This window comes from Crocodylus porosus, unplaced genomic scaffold (assembly GCF_001723895.1).
Source record: "Crocodylus porosus isolate Cpor-Errol unplaced genomic scaffold, CroPor_comp1, whole genome shotgun sequence".
Lineage (NCBI taxonomy): Eukaryota > Metazoa > Chordata > Crocodylia > Crocodylidae > Crocodylus > Crocodylus porosus.
Window position 1 is genome coordinate 88,116,963 of NW_017728947.1, and position 20,695 is coordinate 88,137,657.

General features: G+C 45.8%; 1 protein-coding gene across 2 annotated transcripts in view; it reads right to left on the minus strand.

Annotated features, from left to right (window-relative positions):
• Positions 1 to 31: 31 nt before the first annotated feature.
• RPS6KA5 (ribosomal protein S6 kinase A5) overlaps positions 32 to 20,695 on the minus strand; it is a 155,796-nt gene continuing 135,132 nt past the window's right edge. Inside the window, exons 14-17 of one of the 2 annotated variants that reach the window (XM_019552407.1) lie at positions 9,912 to 10,103; positions 9,248 to 9,407; positions 3,308 to 3,471; positions 32 to 580 (exon numbers count right to left, since the gene is read on the minus strand). In XM_019552407.1, the coding sequence (XP_019407952.1) occupies positions 341 to 580; positions 3,308 to 3,471; positions 9,248 to 9,407; positions 9,912 to 10,103 (756 nt within the window). In that variant the 3' untranslated portion in view covers positions 32 to 340. The remainder of the gene's footprint in view (positions 581 to 3,307; positions 3,472 to 9,247; positions 9,408 to 9,911; positions 10,104 to 20,695) is intronic. The other variant, XM_019552406.1, reaches the window with a different exon arrangement.

Sequence of the window (20,695 nt, forward strand, 5' to 3'; positions counted from 1 at the left end):
AAATTGTTACTCAGTATCAAAATCTTCCTTCCAATCTTCTTCCAGGCTGCTCTGAGGACAGCACAACAATGTACTACTCCTTATTATAAAATGAATTGTTCACTGACAATTTAGCCTTAGGAGAGCACAGTGTTGGTTGTACAATAACTCTTACACCATACCCAGTATTCATGAACAAGTACTACAACCATATGTCTTGAAATAGAAAGCTAAAAACATAGAGCTGAAATTAATTGTTAAAAGCAACAAAACATATCTGTTATCCCTCCATGACAAAGGGGCACACGTATTACCAAGTTTTCACCACTTAATTCTTGGAGATAGGACATTTCTCTGCTCCTCAATCAGAGAATTGGAAGATGGTTTCTGGGTTATTGCTGTCTGTAGGATTTGTTGGCTGCAGTGTCTTTGTAGGTGTAGTTTTACCATGAGAATGAGAGGAGGAAGAATGTGAACTTTCACTGGAGCTGCTACGTGTCTCTGTGCTTGTACTTGTCTTTTTCATTTTCCTTCTTTTTGCAAGAGGTGCCTTGTCAACATTCTGGAGACAAAATCCTTCCCTTTTGTACTTGTTAAAAGCCTGTTTAAAAATAAAAAGTAATTCTATGCTCTTATAAAAGTTAAAGACATTTTAGTACTCGCAGCCTATTACAAATGTGCTATGATGAGGAGTATTATAATTTCTCAAGTGTCACATTTATCAATTCTTAATGTGGCTGATGATAATTCTACAAGCCTTTAAACATATATTATTAATAGACACCCTTTCCTCACACTTTCTATATTTAATTTGTTTTCTAGTGAGACTTAAATTCAAGATTTTAGTTGAGCAAGGTACATTGACTTAATGTAACTTTACTTTTAGTTTCAACTTTCACAGTGGAAACCATTTTACATTAATCAAGAATTCTACATCAGCTATTTGAAGTGAAACAATTTACCCCATTCTTTCCCGCTTAGACAAAACAAGGTCCTGTTGTAATAAAATCAATAAAATGCAAAAGTTCCTGACTTGCTTACCATAAGATTCAGTTATTCTTCCAAAATAAAATTTTTGGAATTCAATATTATATTTCTGTCTTTGCCTGCAATTGTATAACTTTGGCTAGCACTGGAAAGTGTCTAGTAAGAAAACGTGAATGGTATTTTAAGAAGCCTTCCCAAAGCACAATACATTTGTGATGCTTTATCTCAAATTTCTAATCACAAGGAAAATGAAACCAAAAATAAATCAAGCAAAAAACATAAATAAAATGTTACAGGCATCTTACAAAGCTCTGTTTAAGGACCTTATCTTGTACTTCTCCAAGGCTGGTAGCTATTTCTCCAGAATGTTTTATCCCGAAGATACACATTCTCAAAATATGAATTACTGCTTCAATTTATGTTTTGGTGTATATGTTTCATTGTCTTTTCTCATGTATGCTTTTGCCCTTTAATTATTACATTGCCCTTATATATCTGTGATTTGCTGACTTATCATAGACCACACGAAGTCAAATCCTACTTTACCACTAAACCTTTTAAATGATGCTTTTTAGGTTCCAGTGGGTATATCTACACTGCCTCATTCCACTCTCAAGCCTGCCCCTGAAACATAAGCCTCGAGAGTAGAAATAGAGGACCATCCTCACTATTTCATTTATAAGTTCTGTGTGGGTGGGCAGTGCTTATTTCTGTGGCAGGTCTTGAGGCTAATGTGGAACTAATGTTGACGTATCCTAAGGCCATCTACAGGCGTTGCATTTCTACGGAAAGAAATCACAGCTCTCCCAATAGAAAGCATGGCCACAAGGAACCAAGTAGAAATGCAGCCACTCTTTGCTTCCCACCTGCTCCTCAGACCAGGATTCCCAGTCTGAGAAGCGGGTTGGGGCTTTGTCTTGAATAACATTACTTACATTGGAAATACTCCAAATTTTCATCAGTGAAAGTAATGTATTATTCATTAAAATAATCACTAGATAAAATGCATAACACTATACTGCAAGCAGGGTCCAGAAATCAGGATTTTCTCCTTCTCAGTGTTGAGAACTCTGGCCCCAGAAGTCAGGCTATTTTTACTTAATCTCCTTCTGGCTCCATGATTTTTTTCTTTTGGCTACCCAGTAGGTCAGCTTCAGTTTAAGGGAATAGAAGATATTCTCAGCCATGTCTAACACATAGCTGTGTGGTTAAGTCACTCTGCGGGGACAAAAAAGATACAAGTTCAACTTTCCTAAGATTGAGAGGATCCTAGAAGTCAGGTCTCCCATATCCTGGGCAAAGGTGTAGGAGAAGGAGTAGGAGGCTTTACACTGAAGTTAGTGTTGTTGCCTGGTGGTATAGATTTCTCTGCTCAGGTCCTTAGACAGGTTAAGATGTTTCCCTTTTACATGATAAGGCAAAAGTGGTACTACAAGCAGATGGAGGTGTTACTTACATTAAAATGCTCCACTGAGAGAATGCAGTTATATGTCACCTAGGTCAGGGCTGTCCAACTTCTGAGCAGCCAGGGATCTATAAACCAGGTCTCCCATGTCCTGGGTCGCATCACCAGCAGCTGTATGCCCTGCAGGCATAACAGTGCAAGCCAAAGGCCCCACTGGCTGCCCCGATATGGGGCAAGCCCTGGCACCATGAACACATGTAGGCACCCCCACACCTCAATGCAGTGTGTGCATGAGCAGGTAGTCTCTCCCTGACTGCACAACTTATATGAGAAGGTAGGCCCCTGCCTCACTGCACACAAGAGGTGGGTTGGTGGCTTTCCCCTCTCCTCCCAACCTATCATACACCCATCCCAGCTCCTCAGCTGCACCACGCCACTATGCGGCATGCACAGAAAATGAAAGCCAGAGGGGAAGCCTGAAGCCCCTGACTGCTGCAGCTGCCGGAGCAATAGGGGGAGCGGTAGGTCAGTGGGAGGTCAGGGACCACAGACTAACTCTCCTGGCAGGGCACATGCAGCCTGTGGGCCACCAGCTGAACAACCACAACCTAGGTGAAATAGGATCGGTCTTTGGAAGCACCTAAACACCGCACGTTGGAAAAAATGGGAGAACCCTGTGATGAATTATGCAGGATGAAACGGCATCTGGCTCTGGAGGTACACAATAAAAGAACAAAATTGTGAATCTCCACAGGCAAAACAGTATCCATCCCCATGCCTGGTCACGATACCTTGGAATGAGTAGAGGCTAGTTAGGAAATGTCTGAATGGAAATGCCAGATTTGAGCCAAAGCATAAAAATACATTTTTAAAATAAGTAAACTAATTTAAAACAATTTCCTGATAGTTTTAAATTTAAGATTTTTTTGAGCTTACATGAAAAGTGGCTTTGACGTATGTATGTACAGCAGCTCCTGAAGACCCTAAATTATCGGGAGTCATTAGAGGGTTGGATGATAACTGGCTGCCATCCTGAAGCCATTCGTTGTATCTCAAGCTGGACATTTTAATTCTTTTATTCGGATCCACTGTAAGAAGTCCTAATAGAAATATATTAGACAGACTTAATCTATATGCTATTATGCATCCTTTTAATACCATGGATAAATAACAAAAAGCTTGTAGAAAAATCAACATTAAGTCAAATATTCAATAACTCATATACGTAATAAAGTATAGACTACAGCCCAAACCCACAAAAAGGCTTACTTGTCTAAAGGAGGACCAAAGTTCGGTACCTAAGTTCTGCACTTTCAAATCCCCATATAAGCCTTACGGTATGGATGGACAGATCTCACTTGCAATATTGAAAAGCTGCTGCACAGTCATAAAGGTGATTTAAAACACTCCCAGGTGTGACACAATCATACCTGTGGGGAGCAAGAACTATTCTGTATTGTTTAGTTCTGCCTATACAGGTTGTTGGTCCTTTAGCATGCTGAAATGCAGTACCTTCCCCACCCTGCCCCACTTCTCTCAAGCACCCTGGCTATAGCTGCCGAGCTCCCTGTATGCCCTGTGCCAGCACTGTTGGCACTTGGGATTCCCTGGGCATTAGCGCTGTTAGTAGTCAGGGTGCTACTGCTGCCTGCACTCTGGCACTCATTTGCCCCACCAAACCAGAAGACCTGGAATTGGGAGACTCCATGTTGGGGAGAAGAGTTGCCACTGCTGCAAGACCCCCACCCCTGCTAGATTTCCACATGCCTGCTGCTGGTAAGCAAGCCACAGATATCAACTTCAGTCTCCCACCTCCTCCCTTTTTGCCCCCGCAGCCCTGAGAGAGGAGATGGAGAACAGCATTGACAATCCTGTCAGAGAAGAGAGGGAAGAATCCCAGGTGGCTGCATCTCACTGCTGAGTCACCCAGCTGGAGGGCCCTCTGTCACAGGGAGGAGTGATATACTGAAGCACTCTAGCTGGAGAATGAGACAGGGCTGTATGTGTTCCACAGCTGAAGCACTATGTCTCTGAAACATTTCCAAACCCAAAGCGTTTCAAAGGGTACATTTGTTTCCAGCCTTAGAAACAGAGGCACAATTCAAACTCCACCTTTACAGAGGCAAGTATCACTCACATGACTAAAATTAGCCGGCATTTCAGGCCACATTCCAGGATTTTAGGTCCTCCTCTTCCCAGCAAGCCACATGACTCCACGTAAGTCACAGAAAAACAGAGTGGGGATTCCCCTGCAACCTTTAAACCCAAAAGTCAAGAGATTGGGGCACTCGCCCAGGGCTCTAAGCCACACTCACTCAGAGGGGGTTTGAACCTGTATCTCCCACTTCTAAGGCACTTTAACAAGTAGACCATGGGCCAGCAATTGCCTAGAGCATCCTCCAGGCCTCCTGCTAAAGGTGTTCTACTGGGCAGCCAAGAAGTGAAGATATATAAAATGGGAAGAGAGCAGGCAAGAGGGAGCTTGGCTGTATGGCTCAGTAGCATGCCCTAGAAGAGAGGGGGTCGGAGGGCCAGAGCAGAAGGGAGGGAGTTTCTTCCCCACAGTGGTGTTCATTTTGCATTTAACAGAGGTCTGATGTAATGAACAGACTCACAGACTGATTGGGTTTAAAGGGACCGCAACTTTCATGTCATTCAGTCTCCTGCACAAACTTGTAAATTATCCCTGTCAACTGCTTATCTAATCTTCTCTTGAAAACCTTCAGTGAAGCTAGTTTCCCAGCTGGGCATTTGGTCTATTTCACTGCATTACCATTCTAACAGTAAGGAAACTTTTTTCCTTAAATCTAATCTAAATCCACTTTGCTTCAATTTAAAACCGTTGCTTTATGTTCTGCCCTCTGCTGCAAGGAAGGAAAGTTCTTCTTCTTCTCTGTCAGCCTTCCAAATATTTGAAAACTGCTATCAAATCCTCCTTAGCTCTCTCAAGCTTTCCTCATACAGCTTGCCGTCCAATCCTTCTACCAATTTTGCCTCCTACTTCTGAACCCTCTCTGGCTTCACCACTTCCTTCTTAAAAACATGGAGACTAACCAGCACCAAAGAGGGACCATACTATAACCTCTCATATCTTACAAATAATACTCCTATTGACAAAGACCAAAATTATATTTGTTTTTTGGCAACTGTGTAACATACCTGACTTACAGTGAGCCTATAATCCACCAAAACTCCCAGATCCTTCTCAGCTACACTAACTGCCTGGCCAGTTATCTCCCCTTCTGTGTTTGTGCATTTTGTTTGCACCGAACTTCATTCATCTGACCCCAACCCTGCACTCCAATCTATCATGAATGTTTTGAAATCTACCCCTTTCCTCTAAAATGTTATGCAATTCCTTCCCAGTTTTGTCACGTGCAGACTTGAACAGGAAGTTCGCTATTGCCTGGCCTCCAAATCATTCAACACATTAAATAGCACTGGATGAAGGGAATGCCCCTTGGAAACCTCTTGCCGTTCTGACATCTATCTATTATTTATAGATCCCTTTACTTGCATTTTAAGCCAATTATGTATCTTCCTAATAGTAATTCTATCTAGCCCGTAATTCTCTAGTTTACTTATGAAAATATTGCATGAAGTACACTATGTCTACTGCATTCCCTTCAGCTACCCAATCACTGATTGTGTTGAAGGAGATTAAATTGGAATACACCAGTGGTGCTCTACCTTTCAGGTCTGCAAGCTGGAAGAGTGGTGTAGCGTTGCCGCACAAACCTAATCTGATACCAAATCTGGCATGCCTGGCCTGGCCAGAGTCTGATCTGCTGGACAGGGCTGGCCTGGCCCCCACTGGGGCCCTATCTGGTGCACAGGGGTGGGCAATTATTTGGGTTGGTGGACCACTTAATGAGTTTTGGTTATCTGTCTAGGGCATCGGTGGGCAAAATGCGGGCTACATACAGCCCGCCAGGCCATTCTATCTGGCCTGCGGGGCCCCTAAAAAAATTTAGAAAATTAATATTTATCTGCCCCTGGCTGCCTGTCATGAGGCCCTCAATGGCTTGCCAAAACTCAGTAAGCAGCCCTCTGCCCAAAATAATTGCCCACCCTGGGTCTAGGGCCACACTTCTCTCTCTCTCTCCTCCCTCCCCCCCCACCCTTTCCCTTCCTTCCAGGACTGCAACCAGCATGGAAGCCTGACCCTGCCCACAGCTTTAGCAGGCCCATTCCCCCTACACAGCCGGAGCCTGCCTGCCCGCAGCTTTAATGCCCTCCACCCCAAATTCTGGACACAGCAGCTGCTGGCTGTGTCCACAGCTGCCCAAAAATGGCCATTAGCTTCCAGGTGGCAGCTCCAGGCACATGGAATTGGGGGCAGGGCATGCTACAGCTGCAGGCTGCAATCAATACAGAACCCTTAACCGACCTACCATGCCCCAACCCGGAACCAGAGCCCCAACCCGGAAACTGCCAGCGACAACTGGGCAGCTGTGGATCATCTCTGTGCCAGCTTCTGCCCACAGCACCAACCCCCCTGCAGGATCATATCGTGTGGTCCACAGGGCTTAGAAATTCAGTGGCAGGTAATCACCCTTGCTTCCCCACTGTCATATTTCTGGACCTGTGGAGAGCCCCACAGGCTGGATGATGTGGCTCTCTGGACCCAATCTAAACTACAGGTCAGAGGCTAAGCTCCACTGGAAAAAGATAGTAGTAGGAGCAGAAGCAGGAACCAGAGCCCAGAGTTCCCTCCTTTTCAGGCCAATGACCATCATGAAACTGTTACTGTGCTAAACAAAGCTGGAGATTCAGAAAGCTGAAAGCAGGGAAGAAATAGGCTCATGACTTTTTTGTTTAGGGATGTCAAACTCGTCTTGTCTTGTGATTCTCCCAGCAGACTGGTTCAGGGGTGCTTATCTGAATGGGACAAACCCCCTCCGGAATGGCTGAAATGCTCAGTCCAGCCCACACACTGCATGCAGCAGCCCTTGGGGTGGCATGGGGCACATGCAGCCTGCAGTGCACATGGCTGGACTGGCCACGCACACTGCACATGGCAAAGGGCCAGCACAGGGCATGTGCTCTGTGCGACACCCCAGTGACTGGCCCTGCATGTTCAGTCTGGGTCTGGTGAAGCACTGCTTGGCACCCATCCCCTGTGCCAAGTGCATGACCTATCCAGTCCCTGCGCTGCAGGCAACATGCGTCAGCCCCAGGGCTCACTGTGCATGTGGCTCCAGGGATCAGCATGGGGAATGAACTGCCCATGGTTGCCTGTTGTGTGCCCTGGACCTCCCCCGTGTTGCCTGTAGTGCGCAGGGCCAGGGCTGGTGCATGGGATCAGTCCAATACACAGGCTGGATTGTAAGGCTCCACAGGCCAGATCTGGCTCATGGGTCTTGTGTCCGACACCACTGCTCTAGTCCAATGATTAAGTCACTCATGTTGGGAAGAAGAGATCTGCATTCCAATTAGGGGTGCACTGATAGAGATTTTTGGGGCTGATACTGATAGCCGATTTTTAAGGAGGCATATCAGGTCTTACCAATCCAATTTCCGACATGCAGCTCTTCGGCTTGAAAAGCTGCATCCAGCTGGTAAGTTTGGTTTGGTGGAAGGGGAGGGAAGGAGTGTGGGTGGGGGCACATCAAGGGCCCTGCAGTGAGGGGGGGAATGGGGCTGAGGCTACCCAGCTGGGGTGGGGAAGGGCGCAGAACAGAACTGCAAGCAGTTTGTCTGGGGGCAGGGGACATGTGCCCCCTGGATCTCCACAGCACGGGGTAGGCTGCAGCTGTGAGCTGGGGCCAGGGTGGCACAGCTCAGTGGGAGGGGGTGGCTCCTGCTACTGCACACAGCTCATCTGGTGCTATCTGGCGGCTCCTGCTGCTTGTCCAGGAGGGCATGGGAAGGGGTGTGTCCCCAGATCTGCCCAGCTGGGAAGAGCCTGGCTCCAGCCTGCCTTGCCCTGTGGAGTTCTGGGGGCACACCCTCCCCTCCTCCCCCCATGCCCTCCTAGACAAGTGGTGGGAGCCACCAAATAAGCACCAGACGGGCCGTGCGCAGCGATGGGAGCCACCCCCACCTTCCCACACCCCCCCTGATGAGCCATACTTCCTTCCTGCATCTACTTCAGCCCCAGCTGGTCAGCCCCTGCCCCAGCCCCAACCCTACACCCTCCCTCACTGCAGGGGCTTTGTTCTGCCCCTTCCCCACCATGTTCCTTCCTCCTTCATTTCCTCTTCCACCATACTAGACTTACCAGGTACACGCAGCACTCCACACTTCTGGCTCTGCTCCTCACTGCCTATGTGCTGCACTGCTGCTGCATGCATGCACGGGCTTTTATCAGACAAATTATTGGCTGCATCGGGCCAATTTCTGATGGAGAAAATGTTCTTTGTACTAGTGCCGATCTGATATCAGACTGATGTATTGTTGCACCTCTAATTCCAGTCTCTGCTTCAAGGACTGGTTATGTATTTTATCCAATCAGTGCCTAATGTAAAACATATAAACATTCTTCAAGGCAGGGACTAGAACACAGGTCTTCCTTCTACCAAGTGAGGTCCAATGCATCAGACTTAGGCCTGAGGATTCCACACTAGGACCCGAATGGTTAAAAAATAAGGGTTTTATTTCTGGGCACTGCAAGACGTAAGTCTCTTTGCAGATCTACCTAACTGACTTCCAGTAAGCTGACTCTTACTGCTTCTAAATAAAAAATATAGCACTTTCTCATAAATTTCCAATTAATAAAGCCACAGTCTAATTAATAAAGCCATAGAAATGAAAGAACACAGACACACACTTATTTATTTATTCTCCAAATAGTTCATATCCTAAAAATCTATAGTATACTACTTTACTTCTGGTCACTAAAGCTAAAAACAATAAAAAATCTTTTTTACATACCTTGTATCAAGTCTTTGGCCTCTTGAGAGACATTCTTCCAGGCTTCTCCTTCAAAGGAGAATTCCCCCTTTTTAATTTTCTTCATAATTTCCAATGCACTAGTGCATGTTAAACTTTTATCTTGAGACTGGAAAGGCACCTGTCCTGATAGCATTGTATACTATCCGAAGAACAAAAATAACATTCATTAGTACTGTATGTTCATTGCAAACCTTTGATAGAATCTAACTGATAACATCAGTCCTGCTTAATGTTTAATTATTGTTGTTCATAGCAAAAAGCATATATGTACTACAACTTGAAGAACATTAGTTAAATATTCTATTTACTTCAATTTGAAGAATTGTAGGTGCCTGAGGTCTGAAAAAAAAAAAATCACAGGACTTTATTTAGAGACATGGTTAGCAAAATAACTATCATCCCTCAAAAATATGAATGAAAACATGCACATTTTATATAACAGAAAACCTGTCTTCTCCTCCTGCTATTTGCACAGCCAAAAAATATCCTCATCCCACTCTGAAGCTGTGCTTATCCAGTACAAACTGATCTGGGTCAATGTCAAGCCCTTCCTATACACTTGATTTAAAGTAATTCAAAAGTATCAAAATGATGTGTATTATTAAACTATTAAAATGCATTAAAGCCCCCAAAATCCACTCACCAAAATGACCCCCAAACTCCAGAGATCACAGGATTCATCATAACCGCTGTGATTGAAGAGCTCTGGGGCAGCATAATGAAGGGTAAAACATGGAGTTTTAAGAGGCTGGTTATCAGGTGGTTTTAGCCGAGCAAACCCAAAATCAATTATTTTTATTTCTGAACTGTCACTTTCATCTGTGAACAATAAATTCTAAAAAGAAAACACAAAAATAATACTAAATTAAAATTGATAGTTTAAAAATGTATTTTAAAAGTATACCCAAAGTGATCAGAATGCTTGATACTTAATACTTCTCTTGTATATATGAATATATCTGATTTCCTCATACTGCATTATAAATAACTTGCAACTCAGCTCTGATCTCAAATGAACAGAGGTTTATCACCACATGACTTGTAAAAGCAGCTCTGTGGATGCACGCTGAGATTATTATTGAACATACTGTGCTATGTAATTAAGTCTAATCAAATCTGTATCTGTTGTGTTTCACTAAGAAGCAGAAAAAATATCAATGGTTAGAACCTAGGATGGTTAGAAAAAGAAACTGTAAACGTTTAAACACTAAAATAGGAAAAAGTATACTTCGTAAAAACAGAATAATTAACCTAAGTGTGAAATATTTTACACTCGCTCGTCTAAAAGGCATGAGTTAAATGGATTCATGAACATCAGGATAAACACACTGAACAAATGATACATGTCATACTCTTAAAATCACTTAAGGTTCACCCTGCAAAGGCTGGGTTTAGGGTGCACAGCATCTCTCTCAGACTATACTCTGCACTTTGCAGGACAGAGCCTCAAGTGAACCACTTTCTACCAGTAAAAAGACATAGAAAATTAAGCCTGAGAAAATTCAGAGGCATAATAAAGTATTCCTTCTGCCAGTTTCCCAAATTTGTGTTATCTTTCATTGCTTCTCATATGACGTTTTCCCTTGGAAAAGAAAACCTTCTTGACTGTAAACAGAGTTCTGTACAAGATGTATTGTCCTTGGATATATTACACTGCAGAGGTGTTTCAGGAACCTATGACCAGATAGTCTGTCCCATCACTGTGCCATACCACAGGTAAAAGGCAGCAGGGAACCCATTATCACTGCAGTTCTCTCTCACCCATTAATTCAGCAGATGATACAGGAATCCAAAGCAAAGGGAAAGGAGGATGGGTCATGGAAAACACCTAAGGACAGTGTATCTTGAATTCCAGTTACTGCAATAGTAAGTCATTTATGTTTTCTCAATTGCATCTCTCTGCATATTCCACTATAGGCAGGTCTTCAGCAAGTCCCTCTCTCTATCTCTGCCCACAAAGTTCTAGGGACCCATGATTGTGGATGGGTTCTGGGGCATTTCATCAGAATACTCAATCTTCTGGAATGAGGCATCCGCATTACCATTGCAGACTCCTGGTCTGTAGGTAATTGTAAAACTGAGCCTACAAAAAAACAGGATGGGTGAGGGTGTCATTGGTAGAGGCTCTTTGCTGACCAAAGGTATTCCAAGTCCTTATGATCAATCAGGACTTCAACAGGACTGTGGGCTTCTTCCAAGTAGTAGTGCCATTCCGTGAATGCCACCTTGATAGCTAGAAGTTTTCTGTCCCAAATCTAGTTGTATTCACAGGCATCACTTTCCTGGAGTAGTAGGCACAGAGACGTAGTGGCTCCTGAGCCCTCCAACATTGACAGTACTGCTCTAAATACAAAATTAGTCATCATCAGCCTCTACTGTGAATGGGAGGGCTGGGTTTGGGTGGGCCAGGACTGGGGCACTGCAGAAGACTTATTTCAAGTTGTCAAAAGCAGCTTGCAACCAGTTGAATTGCACCCCTTTTTAAAGTAATGTCATTACAGGGGTTACCAGGGGAGAGAGATGCTGGATGAATCTTCCATAAATGTTCATGAATCCCAAGAACCATAGGTCTCTCTGCACTTCCCTTGGAGAGGGACAATCCAGTACTGGTGTTACTTTGCTGGGGTCTATTTGTAACTTCTCTGGGCTAATTATTGTACCTCTGGAATTCCACACTGATGCAATCAAACTCACACTTTTCCAATCTCATGTATAAATGGCTCTGAGAAGCCATTTTAATACCAGGTGGATGTGCTGGTCTTGCTCTTCATTTTCAGAGAAAACAAGAATGCTGTCCAGGCAGACCACTACAAACTGGTCCAGGACATCCCACATGGCATTGTTAACAAAGTGCTAGAAGTGGCCAGTGTTCTGGAGAGGCTGAACAGCATAACTAGGTATTCAAAGTGTCTATACCTGGTGTGGAAGATTGTCTTCTTCTCATTGCCCTGCTGGATGCAGACAAAGGTGTACACCCCCCTAGGTCCAGTTTTGTAAATATATCTGCTTGCCCCAGTGTCTCAAATAGTTGATTAATGAGGGGAAATGGGTGCTAGGCCTGTGTGAATAGGGAAGTATTCGATTTGGATTCAGATTTGGACAATTCAGAGGACAGCGATTTGATTCAGATCACTGTCCTCAATGGATTTGGACAAATCTGCTTCAAAAGATTCAGCGCTGATTCAGAGAGATCTGGTGATTTGGATCAACCAGGGAGAGCTTAGGGATCAGACTTAACTGATTTGGGTGAAAGCAGTTTATGAAACTTCTGTGCCAGACCCTTTCCTGGTTCAAGTTAAATCACAATACCCCAGCATGCTTTTCAGCCCTGGGCTAGGCTGGGCTGTGCTGTCTGCTTCAGAAAGCAGGGCTGGCTGCACCCTTCTGCTCCCTAGCTGGAGCAGTGAAGGTTGGCTGATGGGCGGGGGTTGCAAGCTCAGCTGGGGATGCAGGGAGACTACCACCCCCCCACCACAGGCAAACCCTGACTGGGGACTGGGGGCAGGGAAGGGGGTTAAACACCCCTTCCCCCACCCAAATATACTGCTGGCTGCAACTGTGGACTACACATCCCAGAGGCACCTGGAAGCAGGAAGAAATGATAAGCAACCCTTCATGGTCCTGCTGCTGTAATTCTGGACTGCAAATCCCAGAGACCTTAAGGGCAGCATAAAGAGGAAGTGAACACACAGCTAGAGAGCTGTGCTCTAGCACACCCCAGCTTCTGGCCTGAGCCACTGCACGCATGTGGCTGCATTTCCTGAATCAAAGGTAAATGTCTGTTCACTTCTGTTTCAATTTAATCTGCGTAGTTTAGACTAATCTGCAAAGACTGAATCAATTCAGCCTCAGGCTTTTTGACTGTCTTAGCCTTGATCAAAAGAAATTGTTTTCTAGGGGTGTGGCTTACTCCTGCATAGAATTCAGGAGAATGTAAGTATTCTAATCCACCATATGAAATATATTTATTTTCAGTCATTTCTTCAGTAAGAGCAAGAATGACAGGAACCTGCTTATCTTTGCAGGTTCTAAAAGTGCTTCATGACTAGGAAGTGTTATTTTATTTTTATTGAGCAGTGGAAAACATCCAATAAATCTGAAGGAGTTTTGTGCACATCCGTAAAAGGGATCTGTGCAGCCCCTGTTATATATCAGTTCCTTCAAGACCTCAAACTCAGCATAAAAAGGTAAGATTAGAACAGCTGTCTCGTCTAGCAAAGAAGATAAGATACCAGTTGGTTCTGATTGATTCCATTCCTACTGATCCTGGTCTTGAAACTGCAGTTTCTGCTGAAGAATCTGCACTTTGAATTCCTGTGTGAAATGACATCTCTGCTTGCAGATGTCCCTTGGATAAGATGTCCCATAATGGTGTCTGATGTATGAATTCCTGGCCATTCTTATTAAATGTCATTTCTTATATGGGAATAGAGGAGGATACCATGGAGAAGGGTCATAGAGTATCCACAGCAGTGGTCTCCAACCTTTTAAAGCAGAAGATTAGGCCAGATTCAGCCTGCAGGCAGTACCGGTGGGGGCCTGCACTGCACAGCCCCGACCCTACGTGTCCCACACCTGCCCCGGGCTCACCCACCCAGGCTCAGCAGCAGCGGCACTGGACAGAAGCTGTTGCTCAGCACAGGGGAGAAAGTGGCCCCTCCCACTGCTGGCTGTTCCCTGCTGCAGCTGCCCAGAGCCTGTACCAGGCTGCCCTGTGTCTTTTCTGTGCTGTCACCGCTACCCCGCAGGGCAGCCCCGAGGCAGTGGTGACATTGACAGAGACACAGGGCAGCCCAGTGTGGGTTCCAGGTGACTGCAGAAAGGAACTGCCGGTGGTAGGAGGGGGAGGGGCCACAATCCCACCACAGCGAGTAAGAGCTTTTGTCCAGCACCGCCACTGCTGAGCCTGGGTGAGCAAGCCCACAGCAAGTGCAGGCCATGTGGGGTCGGGGCTATGCAGTGTGAGTCCCAACATAGTGGTACCGCGGGGCTGGGGCCAGCAGCAGCGGCAGCCAGAAAGAAATGCATGCCACCTGGGTGGCCTAGAAAGGCAGTCCAGCTGCGGAGTCACCCCAGCCCTAGTGCATGCCCAGTGGGCAGCAGGATGCGCCACACCTGACTGTGCCTGGGTCAGTCAGTGCAGATGTAGTTAGGGATCTTCTGGAAGGGCTAGACATTTTTATATCTGCAGGTCCAGATGCCCTACACCCAAGGGTGTTGAGGGAGCTGGCAGGGGTCATTGTGGAGCCACTGGCCCAACTATATGAGCATTCGTGGTCATCTGGCCAGGTGCCGAGGGATTGGAAACTGGCTAATGTGGTCCCAATTTTCAAGAAAGAGATGGAGGACCCAAGTAACTATAGGCCTGTAAGCCTCACCTAGGTGCTCGGGAAGATCTTGGAGAAAATCATCAAGGAGCACATCTGTGGGGGGCCTGCAGGGGAGATCATGCTCAGGGGCAATCGGCATGGGTTCTTCAAAGGCAGGTCTTGACCAACCTGATTACCTTTTATGACCAAGTAACTAAATCCTTGGATGATGGTGTCACCGTGGACATAGTCTTTCTGGACTTTAAGAAGGCCTTTGTCACTGTCTCTCACCCCATCCTCATCAATAAATTAAGTGACTGTGGCATTGATGCCTGCATAGTTGGATGGGTAAAAAATTGGCTGATGGGGCACACCCAGAGAGTAGTGGTGGATGGGTTGTACTCAGCCTGGTGAGATGTGAGCAGTAGGGTACCCCAGGGTACAGTGCTCGGGCCCGCACTGTTTACCATCTTCATCAGCGACTTGGACGAGGGGGTGGAAAGCACACTGTCCAAGTTTGCTGATAACACTAAGATGTGGGGCAAGGTAGACACACTTGAAGTGAGAGAGAGACTGCAAATAGATTTAGACAGACTAGACAAATGTGGGCAGACAAGAATAGGATGGGGTTCAATGTAGACAAATGCAAGGTGCTGCACCTTGGGAGAAGGAATCCACAGGATACATACAGGTTGGGGAGTTCCCTTCTTGAAAGCACAGAGGCAGAATGGGATCTTGGAGTCATTATAGACTCCAAGATGAACATGAGCCACCAATGCCAGACTGCAGCCAGTAAGGCCAGCCATACCTTGTCATGTATCCAAAGATGCATCTCAAGCCGGTCCAGAGAGGTGATACTCCCCTGCTATGCAATTTTGGTCAGGCCACGGTTGGAGTACTGCGTCCAGTACCGGGCGCTGCACTTCAAAAAGGATGTGACCAGCCTGGAGAGGGTTCGGAGGAGGGCCACCCATTTGGTGAGAGGGCAGAAGGACAGGCCCTATGAGGACAGACTGAGGGACCTGAACCTGTTCAGCCTCAGCAAGAGGAGGCTGAAGGGGGATTTGGTGGCTGCCTACAAACTCATCAGGGGAGATCAACAGCAAATAGGTAGAGCCATTTTCTCCCCAGCACCACATGGGGTGACTAGGAACAATGGTAATAAGCTGATGCAGAATAGGTTTAGGTTAGAGATCAGAAGGCGATATTTTACAGTTAGGGTGGCCAAAATCTGGAACCAACTTTCCAGGGAAGTGGTCCTCACCCCTTCCTTGGGCAAATTCAAAATGATCACCTGTCTGGGGTCTTGTGAACCCAGCATTCATTCCTGCCTGTGGCCGGGGGGGCAGGCTAGATGATCTGTTCAGGTCCCTTCTGACCCTAGCTACTATGAAACTATAACTAGGGGACCAAGGGACACACCATGAGCCAGAGAAAGACCTGCTGCAGGCCAGATTCAGCCCACAGGCCAGATTTGGCACACCCCTGCTATAAAGGATGGTACTGGCTGAACCAGATCTCAAGTTTCTCTTCACTGTCCTATGTCTGAGACAGTACCACTGTCTATACTTGTTTGATGTCTTCTATCCATTACTTTATGGCATATTCAAACAATTCTAATATATTAGTGAAACAACTTTCTTTGCAGAAACCATGTTTGTTAGACCACGATTCTTCCAATATTTTATTTTTTATTTTTACTTATAAATTTCAACCAATTTAAAAAATACAGATGTAAGGCTTGGAACCACTTTAATTACAGTCTGAATTTCTTAATCTGATCTTCACGGACCTCTTTATTAAAAAATACCCCTACATGCTATGCATCATCTTATTCCATTACCATAGTGAATTCTTGAAAATCTTCTACTATTAAGTTATTTTACATTGCAGAATGATGCATCTGTTCTAATGACTAAAACAATATCAAGAACAAAATTGCACATTTACTGCCAGGTAATAAGCCATATAAAAAAGTGAGGCTACTTATTACAAAATCTACAGTCATACATGAAGCAACATTGACTAGAACTGTTAAAGCCTAAACAGGATCATATACTCTTGCAGAATAGTGCATTAGCCACATTTGTATAGGGAAACCTGTTAATTCTATCCTGTGTCCCTGATTGCCTTAAAACAATAACTTTAAAAATAAGAGAAAGCAGACAGGGCCGGTAAGTCCAGCTGTGTACAGGAAGTAACTTCTGAGAACAGTTTGTCAACCAGTAACTCCTGTTCATTTGACTTTCCAGATTCCTGTTCTACTGAATGTCCTATTGTGTTGAACAGTATATTTTTTAAGAGACTAAAGTATTGCTTAAGCAAACTTATCATCTGAATTAGCTTTTAAATTAAAATGATAATAAAAGTAAATATGAAGGAATAAGTTGCAGATAGAGTCCTTTGAAACAACAACATGCCTCAAATGCTGATATTTCTCTGATAAAGGGAACAAAAAGATTTTTTGTGACAGGCATTTCAGCAACATTTTTGACCATGGTAAAACTTTACATCCCCCACAAAGAATTCTATATTTACAAGGGCATCATATATCCCAGATACCTGTACCGGAAGGTATATCCCAGAAAAAATAATCATTACACCAACTTTAAGCAGCACAGAACTTTAGTCTCCAGATAACAATGGCACAGGATCTGCTGAGGTAACATGTCTATAACTGGAACTTAGACAGTCAATTATAACACACCTTTAATTATAACACCATTCCCCATGCCTTGCAGATGGTTTAAATCACCAATCAGGTGGGACACTTGTTCCCAAGTCTCCAGGCCACCTCGGGCCTTCGTTCCCTTGTTGGGGTTTCCACCTTTCTGGCTTCCACCCCCTACTCTGGCTGGTCCTTAGCCAAGGCCCACTGTTATAGGTCTAACATCTGCATCCCAGCCCTATCTCCACCCTACTCTGGGCTCCTGGACCCCCTGGTCCTCCACTCAATCCCTCTCTGGGTGTAGGCCTTGGGTCTGCCCTCAGCAGGGCCCAAGGCTTGGAACTCAACCAAGAGCTCTAATTTAAACAAAGGCCACTTGCTTGACTGAAACATTTCCTCTCTGCCCCGGGGAATATTCCCATTCTTGGCTCTGCAGAGCAGCTCACCCTAATTCCTGGGTCTTTTAGGGGCACTGCTGCCATGCTGCCGAGGGCTCCATTCTCCATGGCTCAAAGCGCTAATGTCTCTGCCTGGTGCAGGCTCTGGACAGGTTCAAGCCTGAGCCCTCTTCTGGTCACATGATTCCCCTTGTCAGCTGACCAGTCCACAGGGCTGTTTCTTAATCCCTGCCTTGCTGGTTGCCTGTGCTCAAGCTACAAAGAGCCTGCCCTTAAAGGAGCCACACCAGCATTCAGTAGCAGAGCCAGGGTTCCCTGTTACAGGACAGCCTGCTGGAGCCAGTGGTACCCATTCCCGAAGAAGTCCACAAGGAGCTTCTGGAGCCGTCTGAGCAGGGTCACTGGCAGATTCAGGATGACACACTTAAGTCACAGAGTAACAACTGCCAGGTTGTTGATGACCAGGACCCAGCTGTGGTAGGAGAGGCTAGGCAGGCACCAGCACCACCACTAGTCGGACCTCAACCTCCTCAATGAGGCCTTCACAGTACTTGACTAAATAGGCCAGAAAATTTAGGAAAATTCCCAGGTCTTTGAAACCATTGCAGAACAGAAGTCTAGTTGCTGAGCATCAGCCCAGATGCCCAGTAGAAACATTTGGCATTTGGCCCAGTTAACACAGGCTGAGAAAAAATGCTTGTAGGCCACTGACACTTGATCAGAAACTGGACATCACCCTCATTGCTCACAAAAACAGTCATATCATCAGCATATGCTGTCACCTGAACTGGGAGGCCAGCAGCCAGTGCTGCCGTCAATGGGAGGGCCAGACCTATCAGGCACCGCTGGAGCAGTGGCTCAATGGTTAGAGCATACAAGCATTCCAGTCACCAGGTCTTAATATCACCGAAATCCCCTTTCTTGGGCAGTAGTGTGAGCATTGCCTGTCAGCAGCTGACTGGTAGGATCCTGTCTTCAAGGCTCTTTTAGAAGATGCAGAGGAGATCTAGGCTGAGGAGGGGCCAGAAAGTCTTATAGATTTTGAATGGTAATCTGTCAAGGCCTAGCATTTTCCCTGTGGTGGTTAGCTCTGCCAAGGATAACTCCTGTTTGAGCTTGTAAATCTCGGACACAAAATGGGGAGGCCCCTGTGAAGATGCTGAATACCCTCTGGGCAGACAGGTTTGGTTGCAAACTGCTCCAATAGCTAACAGCATGCTCTTAGATTTTGGCAGAGTCTGTGAGCACCTGGCCCGATGGGGTTTTAAGGTAGCTAATGGTCTTTTGTTCTGTGTATTTATTCTCTAGGTTGAAAAAGAAAAGTCAGGGTACCAGCCTCTGTGAGTTCTTGGAAGTGGTTCGAGTTTGTGTGCCCAGGCCATGCCTTCTAACAGTTCTCTCAAGCATTTTTTCTGGAGCTTGAGGCTCTCATACAGTCCATGGTCATTACCAGCATCCCTCATACCAGCCTCAAGCTCCACTGGACAACCACTGAAATCAGCCTTAGTGTCCATGAGAAGAGAATGTCAACACCAGCGGTGGAACTGGTGCCATGGCTGAAGAAATTTCTTCCCCTCCAAATGGTATGCCAGTCTGTTTCACTGTGCATATCTTGCAACATGATGAAATCTAACCATTCTGGATGAGGAACTCAAATAAAACTGCTCACGTTCTGGGTTCCTGTATCCCAGGGGTTGGCAACATTTTTGGCCCAAGTGCCAAAGTCACTCCAACCTTCACCTCAGCCTTGACTTGGGGGAGCTGCAAGAGGCCTGATCCTCACTGTTGGCAGTGGCTGCACCCATGCCTCCAGGTGGACAGCAGGGAGAGGCCAGGGTTGCAATGCCCCAGCACCTTCTCCACCATGCGCTGCAAGCTGTGTGTGCACCTGCCACCGTCATGGAGCTGGGCAGCTGTAGAAGGCAGCTGGACGGCTGTAAACAGTTGTGCCAGGCTCTGCAACCCAGCACCAGCTCCATGGTGGCGGCAGCTGCACACATGCCTCTGAGCAGATGGTGAGGAAGGAGCCCTTTCCTGGCCATGTGTCCAGAGGTCCACATACAACTGCTGCAGCCATTGAACAGGTGCAGGGGCTGCAGAGGCCCATGTAGTTGTTTGCAGGCTCCTGGCTGCAGCTGGCCCAGGCTCTAGGCAGCTGCTGGCAGAAGCTGCCCAGAGCCCAGGTTGGCTGTGGAGTGCTGAGGAAAATGGCCGCACGTGCCAAGCTCCGGCATGCATCCTGGGGGTTGCTGATCCCTGCTGTATCCATTTGCACTGAGTGACCCAAAAGTAAAGGTTAGCACTGTGCAAGCTTTGGAAAGGTGAAAGCAAAGGCAGAAGAAAAATGGAGAAGGAAGGAAGGGATATGTTTTATTTAGGATATCCCAGAAAGTTGCCCTTAACAGTCCATAGGTTTGTTCTCTACTAACAAGCTGCTGTTGAGCTGCTCTCTCAGTTTCCCTTTTAAACAGTCTTCTTAATTTTTTTAAGTTTGAATGCATATTATTATTTTGTTGCTTCCTTAGCCAGCAGTTTCTTTATCATGCTACAAGCGGAGACTAGAAACATTCACAGACAGGAAAAACATTTGTTATTTGGTTCTTGACCTTCCAGATTCCTTCGGTCTTGTCAAGGCACCTAATGATGCTTTTAAGGGAGTAATGTTCCCTGTGTGCATCCCCAAAAAAGACAACGGAGGGCTGGTGATTCTCCTGCAAGAAGCACCTTCCCTCACTAAGGGATGATCATTCCTCTCCTTGAAGCGGGGACTCTTGGACGTCCAAAGGTGGCCAGAGCTCATGAGTTCCCCTTTGTTTTCATCCTTAGGCTCCGAGTCAATGTCCTGTTTGGAAACTGGTGGGTGTGTGAGAGAGAGAGAGCACAACAGAGAGCTCCGTGACTGTGAAGAGTCCTGAAATAGTGACAAATTTGGTGGCTGAGCGAGCTTAGGAGATGGCAGTAACTAAAATAAAGGGTCTAAAGACAGAAGTGGCCTAGCAAGCTTGACAAGAACACGACCAACCAGAAAACTTAACATTAAACTATTGGGCTG